A 21,882-nucleotide genomic window follows, 5' to 3' on the forward strand; every position below is an offset into this window, starting at 1 on the left:
GAACATTAAAGAAAAGCAGTAATAATGAGATTTTAGTTATAATATATGTGAGGAAAAATTAACAGAAAAGGAGCTATTTTTGAATGACTGAAACACAATACATATTCAAAGATGAATGTCATAAATAGAAAAATAATTTCTTGATCATGATTAGAAAAAACATTGAAAGGTTAATGTTGCAACCGTAAATTTGCATTTAGCATTATTACTCTTCTTCAGTATTGTTATTAAAATAGAGTTTTATTGGATTAAACTACAGAAGAAAGTTCTGGAATCATAATCACCGAAGTTTTTCAGAGCTGAACATCAATCTAGTTGGTGTTTAGTCATAAATCATTTCTAGATGCATGGGAAATGGAAATAGAACTCATGAGAAATGTTTTATAACTCACATTGTTCTGGGAAATTTTGTCCAATTTCAGTCAACCATTCCATCAGCAGATATTAGGGTGGTTAATAGGCCCCAATGAGTATGAGTGTTCACCATCACAAAGCTTCCTCCATCTGTCCAACAAAGGCTTCATTGACTTCCTCTTTGGTTTTATGTGGTTTATAGCAGGTGTCTACCACAATGTCACCCATGTTGGTCTGTTCCTCTGATCCTCACTCGTAAGCTTTTGACTATACACAGTCAGGTTGCACCCACCCTGACCCGAGCCTTTCCTCCTCACTGATAGAATTGAGATCACCATCTCTGTTCAGTGCCCTTCACACTTGATCCCAGTGCACTGTAGTTACTTTCAGTGTGTTCGGAGTTGACCCTGATAGTGTTATTTGTGCCCATATGAATGAACAGCAAGAAGTAATAGCCCAAGGGTCAGGATGAATCAGTAGTATCTCCACAATGTCCTGAGTCCAAGCAACAGACATCACAGACATCAAATCAGATCAAGTAGATGGATGCCTCTGTTCCTCAGCCTCAAATGACTGTCAGCTACTGCATCTTATTTGTGATGTGAACTCTTGATTCAGACTCACCTGGCTCTGATGTGTCCTCCATTAGATCTTATTCTTCCTCACCTTTTGCTAGGTCACTATACCTATTCTGTAATTATATATCTGTAGTCAGAGGAAAAGCCTTCCTTCTCTTGGCAGAAGTCACAAGTCCCCAGTCTAGCTCCTCTTGGGAGCCTCCATCCACTGATTCTTTGAGGGTAAGCTCTAGATTTTCCTCCTTCTTTGCATTGTTTTGAGAGCGTTGTTTGTCTCTGCAAAGTCTCTGTGAAAATTGTGACATTCTTCTGTAAATCCTTCTGACAACACACTCCCTCACAGATGCTTTGTTCAGTGGTGCAGCTCCTTGACTAGAGCACAGTCGCCACAAGGGAGGCAATGTCTCTCCCAGTCCCACAAATAGGCCCTGGGCACTCCCTGGTGTGTCTGGGGGTGCACAGCTGCAGCCCCTAGTTGCAGTTTTGTCTGGATTGGTGCCAAGGATGATTGTTCCAGCTGATACCAGGGGCTGTGCTGTGGTATTTCAACAAGGCTGCACAGCATCAAACTGTCCCATGCTGAATGAACAGAGTGCTGGCCTGCATGACTCCATAAATACCAGTGGAGAAATACAGTGGTGAAAAATGTTTGTTGTTTTTTTTTTTTTTAGAAATAAGTAAATAGAGAATATTATTTCTGTAGCTGCTTGACTCCTCATGCAGAGGCGCGTCCAGACATAGTGGAGGTCAGCTCACTGCTGCCTGATGTTATGATGAAATACCTGGATGTTCTATCCACCTCTCATCTCATGTTGGAGAAGAAACTGGATCAGGAGAGGAGACGAACCCAGCAGTACTCCATGGAGGCTAATTGAAATGCAGTAACCTATCACCATCAGCTTTCCATTTTATCACAAGTAAGTACATGTATTAGACTTTATTTTTTCTTATCATTGTTTGCCATATCTGAGAAAATAACAAAGCAGAAAATAAATCAAAATGAATCCTCTTGTAACATTTTTCTGTGCAGGCTCTTTAATTTATTTTTAACAAGGTATTCATTAATATTTTTTTTTGCACATGCTTATGCAGGAAAAATGACAGTATCTCAAAAGCCAGTATCATTCCATGTTGGAAAATGGCATTGTTATGGAGGTTCTTGCAGTTTTGATAATATCTGATAACATTTAATTATTATTGCAGCCTTGTGAATGATTTGTGAATAGGAGAATATACACCTGGTTAGGGTGGAACGAATTGATAATCTTGTGTATGATTCATAAACAATGACACCTAGAAAATGGAACTTACACAAATATAATTTTTAAATACAGATTGCTAAATACAAACCCTTGATGCTGATAAGGTATTTGCTCATGTTTTCTAACTGCCTGATACAGTTCTGCAGAAATACTTCTTGCAGTTCTTCCATTTGCTTCAGGCTGTGTTTTAAGCACCCTTCATGAAGGACATCAGTATTTTACATAATGAACCAAACTTGTATATGATCTCAGAGAATTTATTTAGAAAATACAAGGATAATGTTTCTGTGTAGCAAAAGCGCACTGTGAAAATTATTGTTATGGTAATTGAAAAGCAAAGTTATAATTTACACAGCCACTCTTGTCTGTCCAGAAGTTGAATCTATTAGATTCTTTTTGTCAGAGTTCAGTAGTTTGCACTGAAGAAATTCTGTGTAGGAAAAGGGTTTTCAGGAACACAATTTGGTCCCAAACTCCATGGTCTTTTTGTTCCTGGCCAAATGTAGCACTTGTAGAAATTGTTAATATTTTTTTTCAATAGTTTTTTGACCTATCAGTCTAAGATCATTATTTTTATTATACCCTTTTTTTTTTTCAAGGAGAAGAATTCCAAAAACTTCCAGAAAACTTTTAACAAACCACTCCTTTTTGAAATGTAAGAGGTATTAGGATGCAAGAAAGATACAGAATAGAATTTTTAACTTAAAACAGTACAAGCAATTTTTTTCCATTTTTTTTTTTTATTTTCTTACCCTACACATTTGGAAGTTTGTTGTATTTCATTATTTTTTCATTTCTTGATATAGTCATTGTCTTGCATAACTGTGATGAAATTTGCAAAAAAATGTGCTATTAATGGAAAGATGCTAGGTTTGGGATTTACATGCAATTATCTTGTCTTTAGAGAAGAGTCCCCTATCCAGACGTTTGTAAGATATGATAGAACTGATAGTTTTTCATAGAAGGTTAGAGTACTTCTGTTTTGTATAAATACTTTGAAAATACACCTATCTACAAAAAGAAAAGAAAAATGCCTCTGTATTTTGGGTGATAATGGCTAATCTTCTTGAGGAAGAAATACTGTAGTTCTAGTTTCACTCCAGTAGATATTTTATTTTGAATATTAAGGGAACATGAGATTCTGACAAAGATCCAGAACACTGAAGAACCATAGGGGAATATAGCTTAGTACTGAGAAGTGGGAGACCTAACTGTGTGTCCTTGCTGTAAATAAGATAGAATAAACAGGCTAGGATCTTCCAAATTTCAGGGGAGTGCTGCAGAGCTTAGAAACAGAAGGAGCCATGTTGTTTCTTTCTTCCCAGTACTTTGGAAAATTTTATGAAGTTGGAGAATTTCTAACGAAGAGAATAATTTTTCCTGAAAAGTTTGTCTTTTGAAAAAATAGGCAATATTCTGACTAAAAGTGCTAGGAAGAATTTCAAGCAGCTGCTCCTGAAATAAAAACTCTGTGAGGTATAGACAGCCTAATTCATCTTAGTCAAGGCCCCAGCTACTCCACAGCCAAGTAATTTGTCATTTTTCCATGGTGTCAGAGAATTCGGTGTTTCTGCCATGTAGTTCACTGTTTTGTTGAAGCCAACTATCTTATACTTTGTTTTCTCTACTGAAATGTACTTATGGCCTCCTTTTTCATCCCAGTTGTGTCATATTGTGAATGTTTCTGAAATAAGGACTGTACTCTCTGTCCTGCTTTATGGAACTAAGCAACAGAGATCTTTTGGAACCAGAGTGGAATCTGTTTTATAAGTATTGTAAGACTAGTTTGTAAGCAGGTAAGTAGGCAATTGAAAGGCATGCCAATAGATGATGTTGAAGTATAGTTATCTTGTGTGATAAGTATAGCATAAAATCCATGCTTGAAAATAATCCTAGTAAAAAGAATCATTATCATCTTCCCACATAAATTCTTATTTTTTGTTGTTTTCCATAGAAATTGTTGTTTATGTCAGAACAGAAGCAGATGTATGGGTGACAGGTCTTTAATAAAGTTAGTGTGTTCAGCTCTGAAAGGTTAAGGTTGCTGACATTATACAGGATACAAAGGACCCAACAAGTAGTAATAATGGCAATAATTTTCTCTCACATTGTACCGCTCATTTGAAGGTGATCAATATTACATTTTCATGCTCAGGGTAGGAAGAGGTGGAGAGGAAAAAGGTATTTTGTGTAAGGTCACTGAACAGACTAGTGGCAAACCTGAGTTTTCTGTGTTTCAAGGCAAATATGAGTCTCAAAACAGTAGTTGATCTAACTAACAAATTATCTTTCTAGTGTTGTCCTTTGAAGAAATGAGTGTGTAGCCAAATAGTAATTTGATTTCTTTTTTGAAGTATATAGATTTGAAAAATTTGATTGGTCTGTTTAGAAAAAGGTGAAATAAGTCACTTTTCTTACTTTGGAAATATGTTTCATTACATGGGCATCATCCATGATTGTTTCATCTAGCATATATCCTGAAGTGTTTTTAACTTTTTTTCCATTGCCATATTTTTAATGTAAAATATAAATATACCTAAAACAATATAGAATTATGAATATTCAGATCTGTCCTGTCTTTTGAATGTGGTAGAGAAAAATGTAAGTTTTATAATTGGAGTCTGTCAGCTAAAAATATATAACAGAATATGAGCCATTTGTACCTTCTGCTACTCTCAGAGTAGCAGAATATATTAAAAATGGGCAGACATGATAGACTACCTGTCTGATCAGAGCAACTTCCTTTTCTTAGTTTCTGTAGTACTGATTCGTGCATGTGGCACACATATTCTGTCACATTTTTTCTCTATACCAGGTAATACCGTGTTCTTTAATTTTTGTATTAATAATGTCACTAAATATTCATTTCATTTTTAAATTAATCTATGCAAATCCATATATTCAGATCACCTAACCAGTTAAGCAGAGTAAAGGGAAACTAAGATGCTTAGGTAATGGGAAAAGTAAGTCCAACTTTTTTTCTGAGTGTAGTCTGGTCTATGGAGTGGATCCACATTCCAGGTTAGTCAGGGCTAACAGAGTGTCAAAAGTCATTCACAGCGCTTGGTCTGACCTGGTCCCTTTAGGTGGCCCTTAGCTGAGTGCTTTGTCCTAATGTTCAAGTGCACAAGAACTCTTATTAGCCAGGCTGCTCTCTGCATTTTTTTTTTCACACTTGGACGGGTAAGTCTTCCCCTAACCCAGCATGCTGGGGGGTGTGGCATATAGGCCATGGTGAGTCATCTTCCATTTAGATTGGATTTTAGCTGCAGGTCAGCACTGGCCCTCCCAGGCTAATGTGTAGGTATCAAGGTGCTGTGCTTCTGGTGGACTAGGATGCTGCTGCTGGAAAACACACTGATTATTCTGTTTGCAGGCAGCCTGGCTACTGCCTATGCTAAGAAGCCTGCCTGCCTCTCTCCTGCAGAATCTGTTCAACTTGTTATTGGTTAGAAATACTGAAAGAAGCAGCATGGCTGTTTTCAAACAGGACTATATCTAAATGACTAAATCTGAACTAAAGAGCCTGGCCAGACCTGAAATGGCTGATGGGAGTTTCCTGTCTTCTCTTTGTGACATAACCCTTAATAATCTACCTCTAGATGATTATGAGTTGATTGCATTATGTCTTTTCTGGATTGATTTAGAAACATGAATGAGTCTTGAGAAATGCTGGGATTTCTTTCTATGCCCCTTCTATCACAAAGACCATAATGTAAATAAATGTGAAGTGTTTTGTAATAATACCTGTAAATAGAGACCATGCTACTGTTACCAGTCTTCTTCATCCACAGGAATGGATTTATCTTTTTCTTCATCCACAGGGATCTGTGACCAAAGGCAGAAGGGTTAGAGATCATGATTTAAGAATCTGTACTTTTGTAACCACCCTGCAGGCTACTGGCAACTCTTGTAATTCACAGCAGCCATCGATTTCCTCACAAGAAAGAGGACAGTATTGCAGCTATCTGAAAGACAAAGAAACACAAAATGATTTAGCTGCTTTTTCACCAAGTCATTTCCCCCCACACCCAAATTCAGTTCTGCTCTGTTGGCAATTGTTGTGCTAATAATCATGTTAGTTTCTAAGCATCACCACATGCATTACAAAGTAGTACTTAATTAGCAATTCAATTTGAATTAATCAAGTTTTTTTATTAACTCAGAAAAAGACATAAAGATTGGATTAATGTTCATTTTAATTTCCTTTTTCTTTGTGTTTAGAAATAGATTTTGTGCAATTCAGCCTTTTGGTACATAAAAGATTTTTTTTTTTCTTAAAACAGCCATGTATGTGTGCAGCAACTGCTTTTGTATCAGTTGAAGCAATGACTATACTTGGTTTTAAAACACTTAGAAGGCAACAGGTTATTAATATTGCAGAAATAGAGTCCTGTATTTATGTTAGATTAGAATATTAAAATATTTTTTAAAATTTATTATTAAAATGTATTAAAATTGTATTTAAAAACTGGGTGATAATGACTGTGCACTGCTGCATACAATTCCCTTTGGAAATGGGTGAGGACTCGGGAATGTCATGAAGACTTAACATTCCACCAGTTCTTTTCTTCTTCTACCTTTCACTCCACTGACACCATTCTGTTTTGACATTTATGTAGCAGGTACTAGATTTAAAGTTTAAATGTTAGAAATGTTGGCGTGATAAAAAGAAAGTAACCGTTTTAGATTTATACTGTGTATGTTTGGAGAATAGAGTAATGATATAAAAACTGTTTTGCAGGTATATTTTTTTAAGTGTTGCTGAACGTAGAAAATAGTCATCACAGCCATATGTGAAAACATATGATCAGACTCTTAAGGACAAACACATAATATGCTTAATTCAGCTTCAATTTGTTAATACATCTAAATACTTTAATAGAATTACTGGATATAAGGCAGGAAGAGTTGTCAGAGATTATCTTGTCCCTCTCTGAGCTTTAGAGCTACCTGTCACTCCTGGCAGGTATTTGACCAGTCAGTCATAAAAAAGTCATGTGATAGAAACAGTTTAGAAACAGCAGATATCCACAAACTGTCTTTACAGTCAGCAGTCACATCTGATTGAGTCTTTCTTTCCATTTGAAGATAACATCTAGGAAATGATGAAGATGCCTGAAGCATCCTGGGCATACCCACAGCACATATACACTGTGCTATACACAATATCTAAAGTTGGTCTGATGCTTGCAGAAAATTTTGGTCTTACTTTGTATACTTGACAGAGTAGATACGATATGCATGTCTTGTTTCCAGGAGATACTAGATGGACATATGCATGTGCACTTGACATTTTCAGACCCAATCTTAAGTGCCATAAAAGCACTCTGAGAGCACTAAATCCAGAATATCCCCAGAACACTGCATTTGCTGAGCACATTCAGACCAGTTACATTGTGTATGAACACTTATTTCTCTCTTCAGGATCCCAGATAGATGCAATAGTTGAACACTTGATTACTGAAATTGTCCTCCTGACAATGGAAACATGTAAAAGTTATGTCTTTTCTCTTTTATGTTGGTTCCCCTCTCTGTGATTTTTTTTTTTTTTAATATGGACTGAATAATAAAAAATGTGGAGAGACAGGAAAAGAAAGAAATGAAAACAATCAGAGGTCTACAAAACACGACTTAAAAAGTAAGATTGACATAATTTTAAGCGTAGTGTTCAAAATTGTACCTAATTACTCCAACTGAGAATCTTATTGGTATCAACTAGAAAGAATAAACAATTCTTTGGAATTATTCTTTATACATCCCAGTATGATGTTCACCTTTTCGTAACAGCGTGGTGTTGTTGAGTCATATTCTGTTTCTCATCCATCAAAATCCCCATATCTTTTCCTGCACAGCTTCTGTCTGACCAGTCTTTCCCCAGTCTGTGCCTTTGTACAGTTGTTCCCCATTGCTCATAGAACTTTGGTTTCTCTCTATTTAAACTTCGTAAGTTCTTTTAGTTTCTCCAGCTTCTCAGAACTTTCTTTGACACCTATTGTCAGATTCACTGACACAGCTCTGTGTATGATGTATATGCTGCAGTATGATATATGATGTGAATGTATCGCAGTCCAGGCACCTTTAACAGGCACTCTATCTATCCATTATTCAGATTATCATTGTAATTCAGTGACACCATTGAGTAGTTTTGGAACAAGGTCAAAAAAGGATCCTGAAAAACTGTGCTCGCTACCCATTTTCAGTGTAACAAACACTGGAAGCACTTACCAAGTTAAGTACAATTTTTATGGTCAATTATGCAGCCAACTGATCGTGATTTTGTCTAGGTCACACTTCCCTAGCTTTCTTGTAAGGTGTCATGAAAAACATTGTCAAAAGCCTTGCTAAAACCCATATGTAACATCTACTTCTTGTTCCTAATGCACAAGAGCTGTTACCCTCTTACTGAAAAAAATACATTGTTTTAGCATGTTTTTTCCCTGACAATTTCATGTCAGCTATTATTCATTTTATCGCTAACTTGTAGGTTTTTACAAATAGTTTAATAGTGGAAATAGTTCTGTTTTTTTTTCTTGAAATAGAAATTCAATTGATTAGCATAATGCTGTAATTGTAAATGTCTCGAATAAAGAAGATTAATTAAACACTGTTTGCAAATGCCACTAGAGAGCTCTATATCTCTTGAAGATAGAAAAGTTAATTCTTCTGGACAGTAATATGACAAAACAGAGCTAAACAAAAGATCGATATCTTTATTCTACTTGGGTTTGTTAGATTTTTTTAGATTTCCACTGGAAGTCAAAAAGAGCAATTTAGGCTTCACTTATCCAAAAATTAGGTATAACTTGATTTTATAGTAGTAATGGTGACCAATGAAGAGACAAGTGTACAGGATATGGATGAAGATAGAATTTTTTGTTCATGGCTAGGACACAAGTTTCCAGAGATGCTTTTGCTCAGTAATAAAGATAGATGAATGCTGGAAAAAAAAATGAATTGGTTCATTATTTGAACATTTCTTTGCAGAGGGACTTTTTTCCCCTTAGCTTTTGTTTTCAACTGTGTTTGTACTAGAAGGCAGAGTTTGTTTCAACAAAAGTGGCAATCAATCTGATGCATGGGGAAACTGAGACACTAGTTTATTGTGAAAATAAACTGAATCAACTAATGGAATCTCCATAAAGATTTGTAAAATACTGGAATGCTAGAATCAAGTGTAGGTATGAGCATAGTTCAAATGAATATGTATCAACCTAAACTCAAACTCCTCTTTGAATGTTTGTGATGTTTTGAGTATGCCACTGTTTCATAGATTTCTTCAAAAGATAAGTATCTGTCTTTCTACTTATCTGAAAGAAGTATGTCTGAGACTTTGAGGCATATGAAAATGATTGCTTCACTGTGTTGGAGAAAAGTTTCTCCATCCTCTTCTCATAAAATGATGTCCATATGTAGATCCTTATGTTCCCCCTCCAATGGTGACCAAAATCATTGAACTTGCATTGCAGCCTCCTCTAGTCAGGGTACTTTTGTCCCTCTAAATCATCCAGTTGTCTTACTCAAAAAAAAGAAAAAGCAGTATATAATCTCATTTTTGAAACTTATTAGCTATTTTCTAGGTGGAGCAAAATATACACAGCAAATGTATTTATTACTCTCAGATTACTAATGAATACTATAGTTTTCTATGTTCAACTGTTATGTAAATGGGCCAGATTTTATGTATAGACAGGTTATAGCTTTACAGTTTATATGACTGCTTTAAGGCTTTAGAATATGTTTCACTGATCTCTGAGCAGTTTCTATAGCAGGTCTGACAATTATTTTTGTCATGAGGTCTGTGGAATTCAATTCACACATTTTGAACAAGTTTCCCATCTTGATGGGCTGCTAGATCTGAAACCAGTTGGTAATAGCTTCTTTTTGATTTTTTTTTTAATTCAACTCCACCTGATTTAGAAGTTATTGTTAACAGTTAGTCTTTTGAGTATGAGGTTCAGTCCTGTAAATGTTGAAAGAAGATTTAAGTTTGAAATGTCTGTGCAATTTGACCCTTCTCTGTCTTGACTTTGTTTTCTTTAACGTAAAACAAGTGAGTTGGTTCTTTTCAGTAACTGTGCTCTGACTGTTCAGGGTACGATGTGTGCTCATATTCCAGGACTAGACTGCTCTCTTCAAGTGAACTAGAGAGTCATCATTAGTGGTGGTCATGCTGTGCTACACTCCAGTCACTGCTATTGTGACATCTTGGACATAAGCTCAGTCCAGTACTTAAGTATAAAATTATCTTTTCCCACCTGAATTTAAGGAGAAAGGCTTGACCATCCATCTCTTACAAGTTAAGTTATAGATTTGGGAGTAGAACCAAAGATGGGGAAGTAATTGAAGCAGACCTATTACACAGACAGTGTATAGTCAGTGCTCAGGGGTGCAGTCAGGTTTCTGAGGAGAAAGGTTTTCTAGTGCACCCACTCTGCTCTTTCCTGATAAGATCAAAATACTTCTTGGGAAAAACTTTGAAAGAAGTTGACCTAGATAAAGAACAAATTGTCTTAGGCAGACTTGGTAAAAATATAAATATTTAGGAATGTATTATCTCCTGAAATTAATATTAAAGATACTAATTTGTTTAATCTGATATATTTGTATAATTTATCTCCTGTCCTCCTTTATCACACTTTGCTCTGACAAGATAGGGTAAAAAGAAACATGAATTTATTTACACACAACAGAACTAATATGTGAAGACTTGGAACAATATATACAGAGATCATAAAACATCTTCCTTCAAAATACGTTGCATTAAAATAGAAGCAATAACAGGGATCAGGGATTTCTATTCTTTCTAGAAAAACAATAAACACTGACAGCAGCAGAGGCAGAATTTTAAACTTATTAAAGAACCTTGTGCTACAAACAGGATGCAACAGTTAAATGTTACAGGCAAATAATTTATATTGGATGTTTTATTTTCCTAGCTCTGCGTTTGGTCAGTTCAGCCTTGGGGTCTCTGACATGGCATCATGTCAAGTTAATTCCATATTTTACTACCATCTTGGCTGTTATGCAGGTTTTGCGTTGTCCAGAACTGGACTGCTGTTTATTATCTAAGCTGGAAGAGAGTAAATCTACCAGTGCTTGTACCTGGGAACCTACTGTCTTTGTCCAGTCTTCTGTTTTTATTCAGTGTTTGCTTCTGGTCTGGCGTTTGTTTCATTTTTTTCACTTTCAATACTTGTTGTGAAAAGATTGTCATCAAGAACAAAGATGTCTTTTATGTAAACACTAGAAATACTTTTTTTTGGTTTGAAAGTTTTGTTCTAAATTTAGAATCAGTGACTGAACCAGTTACTGTACAGTCCTGGACTAGAAGCTAAGTGGGAACAAAAAGAGTGTTTTTATGCGTGTATGCACAAGTGACACTTTCATTTTCAGAATTTGTAATAAGTTCTGGAAAGTGACAATATATAACATTTCCTTTTTATTCTTTGTTGTCAGAAAAATTATGACAAGTTGAGTCTTCAAGTAGCAGCAATGGAGCAACCAGTTGCAAAAGTCAATTTTCAGAAAATACTGACCTTCCAGTTGATAGTTGTCAGTCTGCATGTAGAAAATATGAGGAAGGAACATATGAAGAAATTCTGGTAGAGTATCACAGGACTATAGAGAAAGGTAGGCATTAGCAAAAGAAGCATCAGGGTGCTGATGGTGGTCAGAGGTGGGTTAAAAGCTTCTTTGTTTTGATTTTTTTGTGCAGGTGTGTTCTCTGAATTAGATGCTGAGCTGGATATACTTGACTACTCAAGCAGCTCCCGTTCAAGTAATTTGAAAGAGTCTGCTATTGGTAATATTCTTTAAGAATTAAGTGTGCACTAATTTCTAACAGCAAAGCAGTCGTTTATTCCAGAATGTTAGGTTATTTCATTATTTGTTGCACTATCTGAACTACCTAAGTAAAGAAAATAACTGTGCCTCTGTGGCAGCCATTTCCAGTTTAATACATTTTGCATCTCATAGTCTTTGTGTAGCTTGTCTCTGTATTTTGCAGTAACGTCTGTGAAAGCTGGAATATTATTGGGCGACTTGACAAAGAAGGGAGTTTTAAATTTGAAGCCCTAAGATGACTAGTATTGATAAGAAACAGATGGAAGAGTGTGAAAAATAAAGTTGAAAGAGGCAGGCTTTAGCTGTCTAGATGAATTGGCTGAATGGAATTGAAGGAAGGCTTAATGATTAAAACAGGATTATGTGATAAAACAGAGCATTAATTCTGCTTATAGTTATTTATGGTAGGCAAATAGGAAAGCATCAGCTGTGTTGGGTGTTATCTTAAGTAACAGTTTTTTCTGATTATGTTCCAAATATGAAAATTTAACAGAAAAAAACCCCAAAAAACAGCTCTAACTGCTTTGAGTCACTTGCAAAATTGTGAGCTACCATGATGAACCTATTAAAAGGGATGAGATTATGATTAGAGAAAATCAAAGAGCATTTTATACTAGAAAAAAGAGATGGACATTAGAGTTGAACAAAATTTAAGATTTTCATTCATCCTGTTTCGTTCTGAAAGAAAATTTGTGGATGATTTAAAATGTACTTTTTAGTAAAGGGAATGTAGTCGTGTGAAAATTAACAAATATTATTGGTACAAGGTCCCAGGCTTCATAAAACATAGAATAATATTACTTTATCTGTTCGTAATGCTATCTGCTAACTGGATTTCTTTCAGATTTTGGCCCAGGTGCTGAAGAAATATGACTACTTTTAATTGAAATGTCTAACCATTAGCTCAGGGCAAATAAATGATTTAATAATTCTATTTAAAATCCATTAATATGATTTGCTAATTGTAACTGGATAGCCTGCCTTTCTAAAGGCTGGAGGACCTGTGGCAGGCCAGCCCTGAGATTATTATCAAAGTTTTCTTTAAAAAATAATAATTTTAAAAAGCACTTTGTTGCTTTCTTGTGCTAAGAGAGTAGCAGGAGAATGCTACGGGATACAGGGAAGCCTAGTCTAACTGTGGGAGAGGGCCTGCATAAAAGGAATCCCTTGAGAAAAGCAGCTTGTGGAGACAAATGTTCTATTTTGTGTTTATACTGAAGAATAACTCATTGTGTATCTCACAGAAATGTAATTAATTGTGGGCTAGTTCAGTGTCGTGCACAGACATTTGAAATCTTTGTAATTTGTAACTTGACACACCCAAAGCATTAGTGGTAATGATTTCCTTGTAGTCTGTTTTGCTTGACTGAGACCTGGACATTAACAAAACATCAACTTTTTCTAATATTTGAATATTATGGTACCAGGTTTCCATATTTTTAATTAAATATTTTAAGTGGAAAGATCCAGTCGGCTCCTGTCAATCGCAGTAACTTTAATCAGCATTTCTAGAAATCATTATTCATTTTTCTCCCAGCATAGAGTTTAATTGTTATATAAATACTTCAAGACTGCTTTTGCAGAAAAATAACTCTGTAGTCTTATGTTCTTAAATCACCTCTGGTGTCTACTTAATGTTGAAGTCAGTGTTGTATATTGGTTGTAATTAATGCTGGCAAATGTTTCTTCTTTTCAAGGATAAAGAAAAGGTAGCTTTAAAAAAATAATTATAAATTCAGGATAATTGGGTATTACTTGGATTATGCTCCATTCATTACTGATAAATGGCTAACAGAGTTTGCATTATCAGCCATGGTTTTTTCAAGCATGTCAGCATTGCAGGGGAAAATGTGACCAATTTTCATCTAACTAACTTGGAAACTGCTAACATGAAGATGTGAGTTTTAGTTATGGGTACATTGATGAGGACCTTGAAAAGATTTGTCTAGTCATGCTGTCATCGCATCATTCTCAGAATAAACATGATCTGCAACCGTAGAAAAATATCAGTCTAATTTAAAACTAGGGCGGTATCTTGTGTGATATGCTGAGTTGTTCATTGGCACTGAAGCTGGTATGCATTTGACAGTGTAATGGGGGTAAGCTTTTTTTATAGTCCGCTATTGTCATAATGTTTTCAATAATTTTACATACTCTGATTTTCAATTATCCTTTAAGAAAAGGATTATTCTTCTTAGTCTAGACAATGTATTTCTACAAGACCAACTCCTTTACTCTCAAGATGGCCAAATGCAGGGTATGTAGATTCTGGAAGAGTTATTCCTGGTACTTGAAATGATTAATCCTACAGAAGCAAGATTCTATATATTTCAGAAGCATAGAGGCAGTAGTGACAGATGCATTTTTTTTTTTCCCCATCTGAAGTCCTATTAATTTGAAAACAGAAAGATTGACAGAGGGTAGGGCCATACTGAGTCAAAAGGAATGAAGAGTGATGGGATGATAAAAGTTTACTTGCTGCTGTTTTTTCTTATTTTAAAATTACAAAGTTCCCAACTTTACCTTAACTTAGACACGTTTAAGGGATTTTTACTTGCTTTTGGTTTACAGTGTAACTGTACCTTCATTTCTGCTGGTAAACCCAAGTAGCAGGAAAATATATATCTTAATGCAAAGTAGTCCAGCAGAGCTAGTATGTCAGTTGAGTGAGAGTTTAAAAATTTACTCTATGTTTGGGAATGCTTTTTTTTGGAAAATAGTTTTTGTTTCCCTTAATCTTGTTCACTTACACTGCAATTGGGACAGCATCCTAAATACATTGAAAGACATGACTGTGTAAAACATTGTAAAACATCCTATTAGAAATCCTATGACCTTCCTCACAATAAAAATGAAGCATGCAGTATATTCCTTTCAGAATTGCTCAGCCAATAGCTTTTCATAAGGCTAAGAAATCTCAGTGTACAGTCCTGCTGTGCTGCTCTATCTTTCTTAGAATTTTTTTGTTACCTCATAATTTAATTTATGTTTTCAGTGTTTGGGGTAACCTTTGATCTAACTTGTGACCAATAAGCAAAGACATTGATATTCAGGATTCCTTTCCTAAATTTCTGCAAACCAATAGTATTCAGAGTTACCATGTAATGAAGACACCACAGATCTGCCTGAAGAATATTCTAGTGATGTAACTGTAGAGGGGTCTCCTATATCTTTCTTGGAGCTTTTAGAAATATAACGTGTTTACACAGTGCCAGACTTGAGTTTTGTGCAGGTGATGCTCATATCCAGTTGAATAATTGGGGATTCTAGAACTAGGATGCTCTCAAAATAGGAGATCTGTATGTTGTATGTAGCAAATGATTGGGCTCTGAGTTTAGGTCATCGCTTAGCTCCACATTTAACTACTTTTGAGGATAACAAGGAACACTGTATGAAATGAAACCCCCATTCAGTAATGTTGCTTGCTGTCTGGAGTCAGTAATCTGCAGTCAACTACATTATATCTTACAAGTTCTGTGATCATAGAGCTGAGCTTTTTTTTTTTTTGACTTAGACCAGTTGCATTTGATGAGTTTAATGTTTTGAGAGGATATTTCTTCTTTCAATAACGTGATTAGATAGTCTTGTAAGTCTTTAGGATAAGATTGTCTGACATCTGCTATATATGATTCTTTAGATTGTGAAGGGAAAGCTTAGGAAATTCCTTGAAAATTATTATTGCATCAAGAAAACTATCATTTGCACAATGGGCTGTCTGTGAAGAACTTTGGAGATCTTAGTGTTTTGTAGGCTTGCTCTTCCCAATTTATCTAAGATTCAGATTTCTCTTGAGACCTTGGGCTAATGGGTCTTTGTAGAAAATATCAGCTAGAACAAGGTCTGCTGAGACCTGGTTTTCCTGTATGATGCTGGAGTTAAGTTCAAAGTATGTTTATGTCAACTTCTGTTGCTGTACATGAAGTCCCTGCTAGTGAGAAAAGAACTTAGTTGTTTACTCTGCAAAAGGGCTTAATTAATGTGCTTGGGATTGGCCATTCCAGTGCACAGTGGTTTAAAGGACAGCTTACTAAGAGTATTTTGAATAAATAAAGGTAATTTGACCTTTCTCCTGAAAAGATCATTAAGCTGTCATTCAAAAAACCACATCCTTTGCTTCCATTTTGTTCAAAGAGATACACCGAAGTTTTCTGCTGATGTGAAATCTTGATTCAGTGTTCCTACCAGTCTGATCAAACTTGAGAGGGTTTTCAGAGATTTTTTAGATAACATTGAAGTGAAAGTTAAAGCCAAAGCAAAAGTTATTATCTCCTCAGGTTTTTCTGATCTCATATTGTGTTATAAACTCTTCTCGTGAAATTACATGGTTAGGTGCCTGCAAGAGCAAAACACTGAACTGCCTATTAAAAGGTATTTATATGATTTTCACTTATTTCAATGCATGTTAAGAAGTTAAAGCCTTAGAAGCTGCTTTAATTACATCCGCTATTAAAGACCAAAGTAGCAGTCAGAGAAGTTCTTTATGCCTCATTTAATTTTTTTTTTTAAATGTCCTCAAGGAATCTTCATAGAGCTATTCAGAATAGAGAGGCTGATGCGAATTAAAAGCTTTGGCTTTTGCGTGTCTTTCACATTCTAACAAGAGTGGGCACAAAATAGGAGAGAGATGAAGGATGTGTATTTCATTTTTCCTTGAGATCCTCTCAAACAGAGAAATATCCTCTTGCAAGGCATTTGAACAAAACATATTGCCTTGCTCTTCCTATCCCTGTCAAAGGAGTAACCATGGTAAAAGGAAATACAGTCCGGGTAACCCTGGGCTGAACATCAGGACGCACAATGTGCTCCGTGACTTGTTAGTTAACTTGTCTGCATCTTAATCTTTTTTCTTACTCCTCATCTGGCTTTGTATGATTAGCATAACTCATACACAGAAGGCTAAGTATTATAAATAAAGTCTTTAGTGTTATGTGTGTGTATATACACATGAATGTTTGTTACAGTGATTTTTACATCTCCTTGTGATTAGTTATTGAATAGATTATTTGGCTGTGTTTTCATAGTGACTAACACATAATGAGATTTTTCTCTCTGATGTAGCTGCTCAGTGGGTCTCTAACATAATAATAAGCAATAAAAATAGGGCTGAAGGATGTTTGCTATTGTTTAGTGATGTTCTGCATCATGACTTCTGTGGTTTTTTTGGTTCTGTTTTTTTAACATTAGTGTTTTCCTAACTTTAGCATATGAATCAGAAAATACTATGTCTCTGCCATGTACAGTGAGTGGTGAGACAGATTCTGGTGTGAAATATCACGCACTTGTAAATACACTCATAAACTGGCAGATTAGCAAGTCAAATGTGGTGAGTCATCAAACTGATCAAGCAAATTTGGATATGAACCCTTTACTCATTGAAAGACCATTTATTTGAAACAGCCAAAGGGTATAGTATTTCAAACCCAATTTTGTGTATGAATACTTGGAAAAAGGTGTGTGTGTTTTTTATAAAATTCTAGCAAAGACCTAGAATTCAAACTTAGCTTTCTAGCCAAGTGGCTTCTGGTACTAATTTTCATGAATATATTCACGTAATATATTGTGGTGTTTATTGTGTCTGAAGTTGGAACTCAAAATCCTTACCCCAAGCAGCGTGATTCAGGTTCAGTCAGTGCTTCTACTTTTGTATTTGTATTATTGTGTCTGCATCCTAAGCGGGTAAAATATCTGTTCCTTGAATAGGCACAATCATATTTTGCATGTCATTCTTTACTTTCTAGACAGTAGACACTGTCTTTGTCTATTTTTCCGTCTCAGTAAAAAGGTTAATTGAAGTACTTTTGCTTCTATGAGGGCCTAGTTTATTTGCTATTACATAGGTCAGCTTTTCTTACCCAACAGTCTTTTATGCTAGCTACTACAGAATATTAATATCTGTTTTCCTAAGCAAATCATTAACAAGGAGTAAAATTGTTTCTTTTTCTTTCATTCTCTGTCTGTCTGTGTTCCTCCTTTTTAGGGAAACAGATTTGGCCTAAAAATGTATCGTTTCTTTTGGTTTTAAAGTGATTCCAGTGTGACAGATGCAAGCCTCCTTCAGGATTTTTTTTTTAAATTCAGAGGATATCAGAAAAGTAAGAAAAATAGAGGCACTATATTTCAAAGTACAACACAAAGTATGTTTGAACACAAAAAGATTTAAGACTCTCAGAAATGTGTTTGCTCTACTGTTGCTCTAGAACTAATATAACTACTGTAACAAGACCAACAATGGGAAAACTAGTATAAATGTGACATAAAATCTTTTTTTTTCTTATCTTCTATTTGAATGATTAGTTCTTGTTTAATGGTAATGCTGGCAATGTTAGTAAGTGTGGAAAAAAATCTCATGTAGACAAAGATGAAGGGAATTTTATTAAAATCCATGAATTGTATGGGAAAATTGTTCTAGAATATTCTAATCTTACTATTCAGACTCTCAGTTAGCAGAATTATCTTTTCATTAAACATACACTTATTCCTCATTCAAAATGAGATACTATTTGTAGGACAGAGTGGTCTCATACGTCCAAATTACCATGAAAAAAGTGGTTTTACAGGAGTGTTTTAAGGCAAATGCTTAAGACTAAGATTTAAGGCAATGCTTTCCAAGTGTAGAAATAATAACATTACCCTTCCTTTTTGACATTTTTGGCACTATGCACTAATTATGTTAATGTTTACATACAGTTTTATTGCTTATTAGATGTTGGACCAATAACTGGTCTTCAAAGTCTTAAATTCAGTAGGATTATATAAGAAGTGAGGTATTGTAGATGTTACTGCATATGAATAGTTAGCTAATAGAATGGTGGCAATAAAACCCTGGTGGAACAAGGTTTAGACAACCCCTCAAAGGTCCCCTGAAAAAGTGGACTCTATCCAGACTAGCGACAATGTTGTGGTTATAGCGGTAGCAGTAACTGTAATAATTGACTGCAAATCTTCTGTGGACATCTAGTCAATATGTATTGTTAGTTTCTGTGAAATTCTGAAAGTGTTTATTAAAATACTGTGTGGGGCTGAGATTTTAGTTTATGATGTAGGAAACTCTTCAATGCATCAAACAGTAACTCGATAATCAAATGGGGTTTGGAGTTTGCTTAACACTGTTTTTTAAAATTTATTTTGACACCATGTCTGGGAAGTAGAAAATACTAACATGCATGTTTTGGGGTCTTTTTAAGCAAAAGATAATATTTGTGTCCTTGTTTCAGGTATAATTAAACAAAGTTTTAGTACTTCTGGAAGAGAACCAAAGATAAGGTAGGTGTGATTTATATTTTTAATATAAATTATATAATTGATCACTGTTATGATCAATTCCAGTTGTTTGATTCACAGTGAAACAATTCTGCAATTCCCTTCATGAAACATTTCCTTACTTACCATTACAGATTCATATTGTATCAGCCTACGACACTCAGTCTGCTTGAAGATGTTGTAAGAGGGTGCTTGCACTCAAAAGCTTTACATGATAAATAGTTTTAAAAATAGACTTTGCTACATCAGCTAAACTGAGTTATTTGGTCACCCAAATTCTGGTTTTGTGTTTTTAAGCAGATGTTTTTCCATACAAAAATGTGTTTGTGTATTGGATAGTGTGAGTATATTGTAGTAGTGTAGAGTAGGATCTTGTCCCTTTGAACTTCTCTACACATAGAAACCCATTTTTTGTATTGTGGAGGCCCATTTACTTCAGAAAAAGAAACAAAAGAAGCAGAATGTGTCACGTCATCCCTCTTCCTCTTCTAAAGGTCTTCCTTATTCTTCTGTTGTTTATTTAGTCCTGCATCAAACACATTCCTGACCAACCATTATTTTTTCTGATCTCCTTGGCACCACTCTTACTCACAGACTCTGTTCTTTGTTTCTTTATTTCTGCTTTTCTTTCATATCTGAAAAAAAAACCTCAAAATGACTCTTGGCTGCATCTGCCTCCTGAACAATTTTTTTCTTTTCACCTTTAACTTAGCTATGTGAGTATTTATAATGATGGCATTGATTCCTCTTATGTTTCTCCACAGACACCATTTTAACCAAAGGCAATATTTTATTTTTGCTTTGAGAGTGGTTCTTAGCATGTCACCATCCAGTCTGTCACTTATCACTTCACAGCTTTAGTCCTGTTGCAGTCAGTAGTGGCAGCCTCCTCATGCTTGTGTTGAAGCAAGCATGTCTTTTTCTCTGTACAAATTCACTAGTCCACAAATCTCTGTCCCTCACATAATCATTAGAAAAGCTATCTCCTTATCTATCTTCATAACTACTCCTTGAAACTGTAGTTTTCCCTACTGCCACAAAAATATATACAAATTCTTGCCATACTAAGACTATCACAGCTGGCACCCATCAGGACATCATATCGGTTCATTCCGTTTCCTCTCTGTTCTTATTGGTTTTTTATTACTTATTTCAGCTAGTGAAATCTGCCAGCTGGGAAAAAGTTTGTGTAGAGTACAGAGCAGGATCTAACACTGAAACATGTAGACCTGTATTTCTAACATTGAGATATGGCTATCCTCGTGATGTAATATTATTTTTTTCCCCCATTTTACCAGTACTGTATGCATTATTACTCGTGTTTTTCTCCTCTAAACAATAATTATTCTTCATGTTTTCCATCTATAAGAAGGGTTAACCAAAAGGTCCTTAAACATGTACAAGTGCAAAATCTAGTGGATTATTGAGTTTTCAGTATTCAAATCCTCTCTACAGACTTTGTGTGTTCCAGGCTGAAAACTGAGCAGGGAAAGAAACTTTTATTTAGTAGAAGTTATGCTGGACACGCAGAGTAAGCCAGCCTTTATGTAACTTAAAAATGCACAGTTAAAAACTAGGGGATTTGGACAATTTCCTTTAGAGGAAACATGAGACGTAGTCAGGAAATACTGTTATTTTATTTACAGTCGTTGATGCCAAACACAATTAAAACTTTTTTTTTTTTTTCCAAATAATGATAGAGATTATGTTGACAGTCCTGGATCAAGATTGCGACCAGGTAATTTCATGCTTGCAAGAAATTAAAACTTTAACTTAAATTAAACCTAACAATTTCCAAGTTTTAAGCATTATTACGTTATTCTCCTGTTGCATATAGAGTGTTTTCTCATAGTCTACCAGTTGCAGATCTTTACAATATGAAATGTTATGGTTTTATCTAATAATTGTATTTTAAAATATTAGAAAATGAGACAATTACATTTCACATACAAGTATGTTGTCTGAAATATCATTAAGGTACTTCTTAAAAATATGAATTCCAATAGTAAATCAGTAAGATCTCATTTTAATGGTCATTATCCTGACTAAACTTCTGCTGAATGCAATTAGAATTTCCCCTGAGAAATGAGTTTTCATAGAGCCCTTGTAAATTATCATGTATTTATACATCGTGATTGATTAAACAAGTTTTCTATTGAGATGCTTTTCTTTCTTACTGAGAAGCTTCACATACTGTGAGCTGCTAAGCTCTGATTTCAGAATGCGTATTGTCTGAATTAAATAATACTTGAAAGAAAATTATTTTGAGCAGTTGAGATATTGATCATAAAAAAGTCCTTTTTGTCTATACTAAGTTCTATTTTACATTTTTCATATAAAAATTCTATTAAAATTTTTCATTTTAAAAATTGCAGTACAAATCAAAATTTGATGTCAACCTTCTGCAGTTTCAGTGCTGTTTACTAAAGAGTGCCATTATAATAACAACACAATTAAAACCCACTATCCAGCCGTAAGGTATCAGAAGTATCATGATTTACAGACAAATGCTTTAACCTTTGTTGATATTTTCAGTTCTGTGGGTAATTTGAGTAGATCCAATATCTTTTTTCAGTAATGTT

The 21,882-nt window shown here is 35.0% G+C and overlaps 1 protein-coding gene across 1 annotated transcript in view; it reads left to right on the forward strand.

Annotated features, from left to right (window-relative positions):
* NEK10 (NIMA related kinase 10) overlaps nucleotides 1-21,882 on the forward strand; it is an 89,242-nt gene that overhangs the window by 53,867 nt on the left and 13,493 nt on the right. Inside the window, 5 exon segments of the mRNA XM_064643897.1 lie at nucleotides 1,637-1,849; nucleotides 11,654-11,675; nucleotides 11,678-11,827; nucleotides 19,255-19,303; nucleotides 21,001-21,038. Coding sequence (XP_064499967.1) covers nucleotides 1,637-1,849; nucleotides 11,654-11,675; nucleotides 11,678-11,827; nucleotides 19,255-19,303; nucleotides 21,001-21,038 — 472 coding nt within the window.

This window comes from Pseudopipra pipra, chromosome 1 (assembly GCF_036250125.1).
Source record: "Pseudopipra pipra isolate bDixPip1 chromosome 1, bDixPip1.hap1, whole genome shotgun sequence".
NCBI classification, from domain to species: domain Eukaryota; kingdom Metazoa; phylum Chordata; class Aves; order Passeriformes; family Pipridae; genus Pseudopipra; species Pseudopipra pipra.